This window comes from Poecilia latipinna, unplaced genomic scaffold (genome assembly GCF_001443285.1).
Source record: "Poecilia latipinna isolate Pla-1442-1.1 unplaced genomic scaffold, P_latipinna-1.0 Scaffold2127, whole genome shotgun sequence".
NCBI classification, from domain to species: Eukaryota; Metazoa; Chordata; class Actinopteri; order Cyprinodontiformes; family Poeciliidae; genus Poecilia; species Poecilia latipinna.
Window position 1 is genome coordinate 2,835 of NW_015114743.1, and position 12,109 is coordinate 14,943.

Here is a 12,109-nt window from a genome sequence, read left to right on the forward strand (position 1 = left end):
AAAAAGACTAAATTTGTGTTATACTTTAAAATTTCCATTGTAAGAAAATTACAAATTAAAATCTCCCATCTGCATCAACGGGCCAAATTTGTATAATTTTTGAATTGCAGTTGGGGGCCACACAAGGGCCACATTTGGAGCCGAACTCCTGAATGAACGGTGAGAACATGCAAACAGGAAGACCCCAGGCTGGGATTCAAACCCACAACCTTCTTGCTGCAGGGCTACCGACCGCTCCATGCTGCAGCCCCCTAAAGCCTGTCCTTCAGTCAGTCTGAACATTTAAAAGCATCCACTAGGTGGCGCTTAAAGCTTTCATTAAAACTCTGAGTTGAACCTGGGAATCCTCAGAAAGAATAAAGTCCCTGGAAATGTTTGGCAGAGTACATAAATATAACAATTATATTAATAAAGTCATAGAATAATAAACTTCATTAATAGAACAATAAGTCACAAATTTAGCAAAATCACTACAAGCTATTTGGACTGTAGTAAATATCAGGTAATTATAAGGACCATAAGGAAAATATTTAGTGATGTTTGTTGTTTAATCTTGTTTCCTGCAGGTCAAACCCAAAACTGCAAGAGTTTAAAACAATAAAGCACAAATAAAAATAATTTAAACTACATGAAGCATCCTGTTAGGATTCGAACAAAAATCATTTTTATCTAAATAAGTTGATTTAAATGAAGCAAAGTTTCAGGATGATCATTACTTAAATCAGAGGCTTCTTCAGATTCAGTGCACTACAGACTGCTGCAGGATATATTTCCCACCATCTTCAATAACTGCTTCAAGAATCCAAATTAATGAGTTACAGCAACACTTCATTTCCCTTTGGGATTAATAAAGTATTTTTGAATTTAAATTTGCTCACTGAAGTCTAGAAGAAGCTGCTATCCTGCAGCTCGACCAATCAGCTTGGATGAGCCAGCTGATTGGGCTGGCTCGTCCAATCAGCTCCGGCGCTCTGCGGCGGGTCGGACCCAGAGGAGCGGAGGCACCTCAGAACATCGACCAGCCTCTGCGGCCTCTGGGCTCCATCCCACTGAAAGTTTTCATCGTTCAGAGCTTCTGCGCTTCGCTGCTCCTCTTCCAGGTGAAGCTGCTGCTGCCGCCCGCTTCACAACCTAAACCAGACCACATGACTCCTTCAAATTCACCTCAATATGCACTATTACACACTTTGGAAACCATCTTAGCTCTACTACAGTCATGATCTTCTTTAGGGGTTCAGCCAGTCAGATCCAAGCTGAATCAATTGGCTGCTTTGCAGCACCAACCATTAGTGAGTTCAGTGACGCTGAGGTATCTCAGCTTCCCAGGCTGCATTTTCTTTAGATATACTCTGAAAAAAAAGCAAATAATAACATGTTCCACAGAGAACATGAGTGAACAGGCGAACCTGCCAATAAGAGGAGGCGGAGTCACGTGCGTCTGGGGTCACGTGCGTCTGGGGTCACGTGCGTCTGGGTCATCCGATGTCCAAGGGTCTCCAGGAGGTCAAGGCACTGAACAAGAAATATTTCAATTTCAGTGTTAAAGCATCACACAGGGAGCTCTGAAAGCTGACTTACAGAAGGATCACAGGTCAGAACCAGGCTGTGGTCAGCAGGTTCTGATGGTTCAGGCCTGACTGGTTTCATACAACAAACCAGTTTAATGTACGTAGATCTATATGCACTCAATCATCCTGTTTGTTCTCAGCCTGCAGATCCTCAAGCTCTAACTGTGAGTTACTGAACATCCAATACTCAAACTGCAGACGTTAAAAACGATCAACCTGAAGGGAAAAACTCTGAGCTCCATCATCTTTAATCCTTCAGATGTTTGATCTGAGTAGAAATCAGTGAGGCCAGCGCCATTCTGCCTGACCCGGCACCTTCACGCCGTTCTGTCTGATTTAAATCCTTTTAGACAACACAACGTAAAAACCTCACCATGGTGACGTAGAAACCACCTGAAGCTGACGTTTAGAGGTTTACCAGCCAACAGGACTGGGCCTTTAAACCCACGTTTCTTCACCACCTTGTAACTCGCTCACATCACTGAGTCACACAGAAGAAATCCAAACCAGAGCATTCAACAGATGTGTCACTATGTTGACGATATTTTACTATTCTTAAACAATCCCAATCAAATCAGCCCAACCTGTAGACTAATTATCCTCACAATCATTCAGATCACAGCAGGAAGTTAAAGCTATTCATCTCTGCTCACAGTGAATCGGACTTTCAGCAATAAAACAGTTTTCTTGGTCCAACCTGCAGCTGTGGGGTTTCTCACCACCGCCCAGGTGTGTTATATTAACATCTACTCTTTAAAAACATCCCACTAAAACATATTTGGTTGTCTTTAGCTTGTTATATCACTTTTTAAAAAATGTCTGTAAATGTGGAGCAGCAAACAGCTGAGGTGAAGATGCTACAGCTAACCACCAGTCTGACGACGACAATGATGATGATGAAGATCAGCCTGAGGAAGGCCAGTTTAGGCTGATGATTATTGTACTGTAGAAGACTACAAAACTGAGGGTTGCCAAAAAAAAGTCAGAATTAACATAAAACAGGAGCAACATTGTTCAGGTCAGACTAAAAGAAAGTTATTTTTAAATTACGAGAAGAAATTCACAAAATTCTCGTATTATTACAACTTAAATTTGGTAAATTACATTATTTTCATATTATTATGACTTTATTCTTGTAACTTGACTTTATTATTGTATTTTTACAACTTTATTCTTGTAACACTATGACTTTTTTCTCGTAACTTTGTGAATTTATTCTCATAATTAAATGTTTGTTGTTAGCCTGGGCCTAACAGTGACTGCTGACTGTTGCTGGTTCGAACCCCGCTCTGGTGGGCTGCCTCACCCCTCTGTCAGTCTGCAACCATCAGTGGTGAATCACTGAATGTCCTTCGGAATCCTCAGACTTGAAAAAGCATCGTACAAATTGCAATATACAAATATTCTTAATATTTTTCTGCGTATGTGTGATGTTGGTGCTGGCAGTGAGGAGAACCAGCATTTGAGTCGTCGGTTTTTCTTCTTTTGAACATGTTTTGCTTCATTTGCAGCCCCACAGAAAATCAACAAATCATTTCAGTTTTTGTCCCAGAGATGATAAAGTTCATTTATGAAAAGGAACATTTAAAGGATGTGAGCAGACTAACCGACCAGCTCGCCTCTTGACCTGATGCTTTCAGGGCTTTCAGGACTGCACAGCGCCGCCGTCCGTGTGGATCTTCATGTGCTTCAGCAGCGTGCATTTGTGACTGAAACATCTGCCGCAGAGCTCGCAGGAGTACGGCTTTTCGCCCGAATGGCTCCTCATGTGTTTGAGCAGCGTGCAGCTGTGGCTGTAGCTCTTGTCGCAGATGCCGCAGGGGTACGGTCGCTCGCCCGTGTGGGTGCGGATGTGCTGCATCAGGTTGCTGCTCTGGCTGAAGCTTTTGCTGCAGATCTCGCAGGAATACGGCTTCTCGCCCGTGTGCGTCCTCATGTGCCGCAGCAGGTTGCTGTTGTCACTGAAGCTCTTCCCGCAGGTCTGGCAGGAGTAGGATCTCTCGCCCGTGTGGGTCATGGTGTGCTTCCGGAGTGTAGACGGGTCGGAGAAGGTTCTGCCGCAGGTTTTACAGAAGTATGGCCGCTCGTCCGTGTGCGTTCGCATGTGGACCATGAGGTGGACGCTGTACCTGAAGGCTTTGTTGCAGGTTTTGCAGATGTAGGGCCTCTCGCCCGTGTGGATGGTCATGTGGCGTTTAAAGCCAGACTGGTCAGAGAACCTCTTTCCACAGGTCTTGCAGAGATACGGCTTTTCACCCGTGTGCGTCCTCATGTGGACGTTCAGATTGACCTTCTGGCTGAAGCCTTTACCGCAGATTTCGCAGGAAAATGGTTTCTCCCCAGTGTGCGTCCTCATGTGGATCAGCAGCTTGATGTTGTATTTGAAAGCTTTTCCACACACATTGCAGGAAAACGGCTTCTCCACCACGTGGATTTTAAAATGTTCCTTTAATTCTGAGTCGCTGCCAAAGTTTTTCCCACAGAGCTGACATCCTGAGGGTCCGTCGCTGGTCCCGGCGCTGCTCGGATTCTCAGCGCTCGGGTTGTAACTGTAACTCATGAGTTTAAGACGTGGCATCGGGTCAGTTGTGCTTGCTGATCCGGGCTCTCGCTCCCAGCTTCCCTCCTGGAAACTGAGGAAAACGTTCTGCTCGGCGTTTCCTTCAGCTTCACTTTGGTCGCTTTCCTCATAAGCCGACGTCACGGTGAAGGAGTCAATCTCCTCCTTCAGCACCAGCTGCTCGTCCTGCTCCTCTTTAATCTGTGGAGGTTCTGCTTCCTGTTGCTCCTTCCGGTCTGCAGGAGGCTCCGCCTCCATGGAGACACAACGCTGTGGAGCATCTGCAGGAGAAAAACAAAGAAACTGATTAAATGTCTGGCTCATCTATTAACCCTTCATCATTTTTACCAGCGCTGCTCTGAGCAGCAGCTCCACCAGGCATTTGCTAATTGCTGCTGGCTAGTCTGAAGGAGCTGAGTGGTGGACGAGCTGCTACTGGAAGGCAGGACTAGGTCGACCCAGGAGTTTGCAGCTGAATGGTTGCCATGGAGATTAAAGGATTTCTCAAACATGAAAGAATCAAAGCAACACTGCAGAAATGTTTTTAACGAGGGAAAAACTTTATAACATGATGGAAAGATCAAAAATGCTGATTTTACGTGCTACTGGCCCTTCAAGCAGTTCTGCAGACATGAGCAGAATGTTTGAGCTCCACCTACAGTTCACCTGTAGAAAACCTGCAGATTGGCTGTTCTTGGTGCAGGAAGTGGTGGAGATCCTGACCGTCTGATCCGCTGAACCTCACTGAGCTGTTCGAAGCCACTGGCTCCCCCTACTGGTCATCCTCCTCAGCTGCAGGTGAACCTTCTCACAGATTGAAGCTTCTCACCTGTTTCTGCGTTCTGCTGGAAGGTTGGTTCTGATTTCTGGGTTTGGTCTCGGTTCTCTGAGGTGGAGCCACGCTCTCTGCTGCTGGCCGGGTTTCTGGTTCTGATCTGCTCTCTTCCTTCCAGAGGAAACTTGTGTTTCGGTTCTGGAGCCCTGCGGCATCCGTCTGGGTGAGGCGCCGTGAAGGCGTCCAGCTCCTGCTTCAGAACCAGCTGCTCCTCCAGGCCCCTCCGTTCAGCTCTGATGAGGAAACTCTCTGCTCTCTCATGACCTTTAAGCTCCGGAGGTTCTGGCTGCTGCCGGGTCAGCGCCGACGCCCCCTGCTGGTGCAAAAGCTGCGGTGCGGCAGGAATCTCTGGCTTTTTGCACAAATACTGTCGCAGCAGGTCTGATGGAAGAAAGGAAGCTTTTAAAACATTAATAATTACAGTGGCAACACTCTGTTTTGGTCCACTGGTAACTGGAACCCAAATTCTTTAACACCTTTTATTAAGATCTTTTGCTTTTTTCCAATTAATTAAATTTCATATTAGGTTGAATAATTTGAAACCTTAATATAGGTTTGTCTAAAAGCTCTGGAGTTTTAATAGGTGTGTAAACATTTGAGAGAATGAAATAAAATAAATTATAGTTCATAGTTGTTTTGTTTTTTTGGTAAATGTACACCTTTTATTGCTTCTGTTTAACTTTGATTTTATTTTGTAATATTTAGGTATAAAATTGTTATATTTTTATGAAACAGCTTTTTTATCACTAACATCATAAAGGCACAAATGAACTAATAAATGGCTCCATAAACACGTGGGATCCAGCTGAATCTGAGCCGATATCAATGAGCTGATTGATTATCCAGAAATATGATCAGACCTGCTGATGTTTGCTGATCAGCTGAGAGTTTCAGGACTATTGATCTGGATCATGTTACAAAATCTGAGGAAAATCTGGATCATTGGAAGAAAAACGGCAAGAAAACCAGACTGGAGAGTTTCACATGCAGACACTTTCATACATCATATAAAAAAACTGTTTTTATTTTATTGTGATTTTATTGCTTCACAATGGAATATTACAGCCAGATTAAGATTCATTTATTTTTTATTGCAAGAATTAAGTCATAATATTATAAGAATAGAATTGTAATATGTAAATAAAGCGCTAATATGACCAAAATAGTCATAATACAAAAATAAAGCATTAATATTACCAGAATACATTTGTAATAAAACAAGAATAAAGCATTACAATCACAATATTACAAGAATACAATAGTAGTACAAGAATAATTTTAATAATAATAATAATAATAATAATAAAGTAATAATTTTATGAGAACTCCAACTGGAAAAATAAATAAATTAAATGAAGCATCGATTTTACAAACAAGAAAATATTTCATCTTTTAACAGTGAGCTGCTCATATCAAAGCGACTTTTTACTCAGAATTTTAGGACGTTTTCAGGTAAAAATGTGTCTTTATTCTGCTGATATTATCACTATATTCTTTAATAAAACATCAATTCTCATAGCCTGTCCCTGATACTCCATTGTACAACTCAGAAAAATGACTGAAATAAAAGTCAATTTTTAAAATATTTTTTGTCATCTAATTTATAGTTTTTAATCGGATCTGGCATGAAAAAATAGTAAATTTTATTTTAAGCCATATTTTATTTAAAGCCATAAGTCGGTTCTGATTGTCTCAGTAGAGTGCCGGGATGTTCTGCCAGCAGCTGTCCACCGGGTCACCTGGGCACCGAGTGAGGGAGCTGGTGTTGTGGATCAGCTGGTGACCCCCTGATTCTGCGGTCAGAGTAAAGATGGAGGCCGGATTCAGGCCTGCTGTTCTGACGCAGAGGAACAACAATCCCCGTTAGCCTGACAGACGGACCATGAAGCTCAGATCCGAGCCTCGTGGACCGGGTCGGAACCAGCTCCGCGGACCTCCTGACCTGCTCTCTGGAAGCCGCAGTCCGGCCTCCAGCCGCCGTCCAGCAGTCTGCGCTGGCGGTCCAGCTCTTCCTCGTACTGGGCGATGGTTCTCTGGAAGACCGAGAAGATTTCCTCCGCGGCGGCAGTCAGCCGCTGGCTGATGAACTCTCTGAGATGCTGGGCTGAAGACATGCCGGACATGTTCACAGCTAACACTCACACTGCAGCACGAAGCAGCGGGCTGCTGTTTACATCCGCCTGGGTGTCACATGAGGGCGGGGCTGCCAACACCTCCCTCTACCGGCGGGATGCAGGATGTACATCTTCAGAACTTCCAACACAAAATGTTTTCCCATCAATAAATGAGAACATCACCAAAACATGCGGCGCAGATAAATAGCATTTTAATTTTATGGCCAATAATAATCACTAGGAAGAAAAGTCTACACAAACAACAGTAAATTACATTTACCTGAGTACATTTTTGGAAAAAATTTACTTTACTATGCTGTGTTTTTTACTTTTACTTGAGTAGTTTCACTATGAAGTATCTCTACTCTTGAATAAAATGTCTGGATTCTCTACCCAGTTAATGAAAAACAAACATTTTTAACCAAACGTTCACCAGACAGACACACCTGCAGTTTTTGTTAAAGTTTCATAAGGTTTATATTGAAAGAAACTGATTTGGAAACTGCTGCAACAGATTGGCGACCTGTCCAGGGTGACCCCGCCTCTTGCCCAGAATGTTAGCTGGAGATATGGACCAGCACCTCCTGACCCACTTGGGACAAGGGTGTATAGAAAATGGATGGGTGGATGAATTTGGAAATTGATTTTATTTTAGTTACTTAGAAGAACCATTGTCACTTTCCCTCTTAAAATACCCAAATTTCCACTTAACTTTATATTTTCATTCATCTCATTATATAATTTTTCAATATTAAATGATTGATCATATGATCAGTTAGTTGTATATAAATTTTGTTATTCTGCTTCCACATGAAATGACTAAAATAAGGCAAAAAAAAAGTATTTTATTAAAAATGCAACTCAAGTACTATATGTAAGCTGTTATAACATCGGATTTAATATTGTCACCTTCCTAAAAAAAAATGGTATAAATAATTTTCTTTGCCAAAGAAAAAAAAAATCATTTTGGCAAAAAATGATTTACGCCATTTCTTTAGGGAGGTGAGGACATTTAAAATGATGTCAGAGAAAAATATAAAAATAGGTGAAAATACTGGTACTTCAGACTAAAAGAAAAAAAAAATCCCACAGATATAAAATAGCAAATTTTCAGACTTTATTCTCATAATATTGTAACTTTATTTTCATCTCATTACTTTATTCAGGTAATGGTGCGATTATTTTTGTAGCGTTATAACTTCATTGTCATAATTGAATTTCCTTGGCCTGGCCTTGAAGCTCATCGTTGGTTTCCATTCCCGCTAACCTGGATGGTTTTCCCGTTTCATGATTTACAGTTGTACCGGAAACATGCGAATACGAAGGTTCCAGCCTGAACCTTTATATTTAACAAAAACAAAAAAGTGATTAACTGTGTTCAAATTTTAATGCGTTAAAATCTATGTAATTAACTAATCAACATGAACGCGTTAAGCTCAATCCATAAAACTTTTTTTCTCTTAATTGAGTCGTTCAGCAAACAGAAATAATTTCAGTGATTCTGAAACAAGAGTAGAGATAAAAATGGTGGACGTGTTTTTTTTTTTTTGGTTTTTATTGGCTGTTGTAAACTTCTGATCTTAGCTGTAAAATCCAGAACGACTCGTCCAGTCGCTGCTTCAACAAAAACATAATAAAAACAAATCAAAGTTATGGACCTGGACCGAACCTACTGACTGGGTCAGGCCTTCACCTGCAGCTGTCCCTGGGGTGGGCGGAGCCTCAGGTGGGCGGAGCCTCTCCGGCGTGGACCCTGACATGCCGCCACATGTGGCTACTGCGGCTAAAGCGCTTTCCGCAGACGGCGCAGGAGTACGGCCTCTCTCCTGTGTGAACGTTGGTGTGCTTCCGGAGTGATGAGTGATCCGAGAAGCGTTTCTCGCAGAACTGGCAAGCGTACGGTTTCTCTCCCGTGTGCGTCCGCATGTGGACGGACAAGTTGACCTTGAAGCTGAACGCCTTCTGGCAGACGTCGCAGGAGAACGGTTTCTCGCCCGTGTGAACGCGCAAGTGGACCCTCATCTCCGAGTTGCACCTGAAGGCTTTCCCGCAGACGTCACAGGAAACGGGCCGCAGCCCCAGTCCACCCGGAACCAGGCCGGAACCGCTGCTCCTCTTCCTGACCCGTCTCCTCTTCGGCTCCAACTCCTTCTCGATCCAGGTTCCGTCCTGACCTCTGACCCCGGCGGCAGCAGCGCCGAGCAGGCCACTGTTTGGAGTCAGAGCGTCTGGTTCCTGACCTTCCTGGTGGCTGCTCCAGAACCCGGTCCGATCTCTGGCCGAGTCCGAGTTGTCACTCCAGCTTCCTGCCGGTTCTCGGGTCTCCGACTCGGACACGCTCCGGTCCCTGCTGGGTTCTGGCTCGCTATCAGCAGACGTTACCATGGTGATATCAGCGTTCGGCTTCAGAACCGGCGGCTCTTCATCACGGACGAAGCAGAGAGCATCATCTTCCTCTTTGACCCGGGAAGATTCTGGTTCCTCCCGGTCCGGACTGGACTTCCAGAGCTGCTGGTCAGCAGGAACTTCCTCTTCCTCCTTCCTCAGGAACTGAACAGGAAGTTCTGCAGGGAGAAACAAAACAAAGACAACTAAAAATGAAAATACTTTAATTTTATGTGGAAAAGCAAAACAATTGAAATAAATAAACTCTTCCGAGTTATTTTGTCAGATCTTGTTGTTGACAGAGAGAAAAATTCTGTCCATGTTTGACCTGGACTTTATCTAAGATGCAAAAACAAATCAAAACATTTTGAATTTTTAGAAACCGAGTAAAATGTTTCACAGGCGGCATTTAGAGAACGAGTAGAGTTTTAATTATGCAGGTCCACTCAGAAGTAGAAAATTAGACCGATTATGGTTTTATCCAAGGGTGTCGGAACGAGTTCATCATTGAGGGGAAACGCCCCCCTTATGCCCCCCAGTTCCTACGCCTATGGCTTTATCTGCTCCATTTTAACTAGTTATATTTACTTTTAAGACTAGTTTCAGTCAAACTGAAAACCTACTTTTCAGTTTGATTGATATTTTATCATCACAAAGATAATGTTATTTTCATCTTTGAAGATACACACTGCCTGTTTTGTGTATGTCGATGTATCTGCATGGATGCTTGATGCTAGTTGCTTACAATGTAGTAAACTGGCTTTTGAGAAAAGGGGTAAACGATAAAAGATGTTTTTTCCTCAAACTATTCCTTCATTTCTTTGTTATTTTACATTTTCATTTTAAATTAAATGAATGAAATGAACAAATAAATAAATAAAAGATGAGCCGTGGGCCGCAGCCCCCTCTGGTCCTCCTTAAGGACACCATGAGGAAATAACCTAATTTCTCAATATTAAATCAGATAGTCCGCTAAATTACTTATAACTTTATTAGGTTTTTTTCTTGTACTCAATACTTTTTTACTCTTTCTGCAGTATAAATAGAATTACTGTTACTTTCGTCCCATCTTTGCTGCTTCATCCAACTCTGGTTTTATCTCTCAGATTCATATGAACAACCAGGACATGTCCGAACCCCACCTGTTCTGGTTCTGCTCTGGATCATCTTAAAACGGGTCTAAGCAACAGGTTCGTCCTCACCTGTCCGGTCCAGCCGAACCTCCGGCCTCCAGCCGCCGTCCAGCAGTCTGCGCTGGCGGTCCAGCTCTTCCTCGTACTGGGCGATGGTTCTCTGGAAGACCGAGAAGATTTCCTCCGCGGCGGCAGTCAGCCGCTCGCTGATGAACTCTCTGAGATGCTGGGCTGAAGACATGCCGGACATGTTCACAGCTAACTAGCTGATGGCGCCTTGCGTTGGCTCTGGATTAACTTCCGGTGCCCAGTCCAGACCTGCTGCAGCGCCTCTAGCGGAAACTCCAGGTCTTACAGCTCAGTCAGAGTACAGTAATTACTTTTCCTCTTATGTCAGACTAAATATCCAAAATGCCGTTAATTTTTCACTGTGTAATTTTACAATGGTGTTGCAAATCTGGACACCTCCATCATTCACTGAAGACGTTTGCTGATATTATGCAGAGTTCTAGTCTTACATTAAATGCAGGTTGTTATTTTTCCCCAAATAGGTGGAAAATAAAATAAGGATGAATTTGTCTTTGCAGGTGTGACTTTGGATCCAAATTTAACCTTTAAAAGTATGCTAATGAGCTTAGAAAGTTTTTAAATTTTAGATTCGCACACTGGCACATACGTGAGTCTCTTACCATTGAGGCTTCGGTTTTATGCATCTAAACTCTTTTTTGTGCTTTTTTATATTCTGTGACTCAAACTGCTCACACAAAACAATATATTCAAGTGCCTTAAAAAAGACCAATTCCCAGTCTGTGTGAAATGATACTTACCATCAATCTGTCCAGGAACACAGGATTAACATTGTTTATGAATATTTAATCACGAGTACCAACATGCAGACAGAAACTTCATGTCACTTAATTTTTTAGCTTGGTAACTAAATATTTAACTCTGCTAAATAATTTGTTTGAAGCCTCAAACTTTTAGTTAGCAAACTAAATATTTAGTTCAGAGGTAAATATTTACTTATCTATTTATTTAGTTTGAAGCCAAATATTTACATTGAAACTGATATTTATAAATGAATGAACCAGATGGTGAAAACTGCTATTCATTTTTAACTGTGTAACTTTTGAAACCCAGGAGGACGGGCGACATCGATTCAGAATTTTGTTCCAACATTTTCATATTTCATAGAAAAAGCAATACCATTGAGATAAGGAGTTTTTATTTGGAGCCTTTTGGATCGGTTCCACTGAGGGTCATATAACTATGAAAACATCTGATATTTATTGGTGATGAAAACCGGCGGTCAGGATGAGGATCATTTGGCGGAAAGCAGGTGACAAACGTCAGCAGCTTCCACAGTTAAGGATTTTTATTTTATTTTATTTTCATCCGGTCTCATCAGAACCAGCAGTTCAGGAAGAGCTTAACATAAACCTCATCACATCCGACCCAACAGCCTTACATAGAAGTGGACAACATCAGCCATAAAGTTTAAAACAAAGAATTTA

General features: G+C 42.4%; 1 protein-coding gene across 1 annotated transcript in view; it reads right to left on the bottom strand.

Moving 5' to 3' along the window:
* Positions 1-2,734: 2,734 nt before the first annotated feature.
* Positions 2,735-12,109, bottom strand: part of LOC106936374 (uncharacterized) — a 26,503-nt gene continuing 17,128 nt past the window's right edge. The window contains exons 5-10 of the mRNA XM_015017321.1: positions 11,423-11,429; positions 10,665-10,857; positions 8,802-9,641; positions 6,906-7,100; positions 4,958-5,344; positions 2,735-4,409 (exon numbers count right to left, since the gene is read on the bottom strand). Of these exons, the coding sequence (XP_014872807.1) occupies positions 3,214-4,409; positions 4,958-5,344; positions 6,906-7,100; positions 8,802-9,641; positions 10,665-10,857; positions 11,423-11,429 (2,818 nt within the window). The 3' untranslated portion in view covers positions 2,735-3,213. The remainder of the gene's footprint in view (positions 4,410-4,957; positions 5,345-6,905; positions 7,101-8,801; positions 9,642-10,664; positions 10,858-11,422; positions 11,430-12,109) is intronic.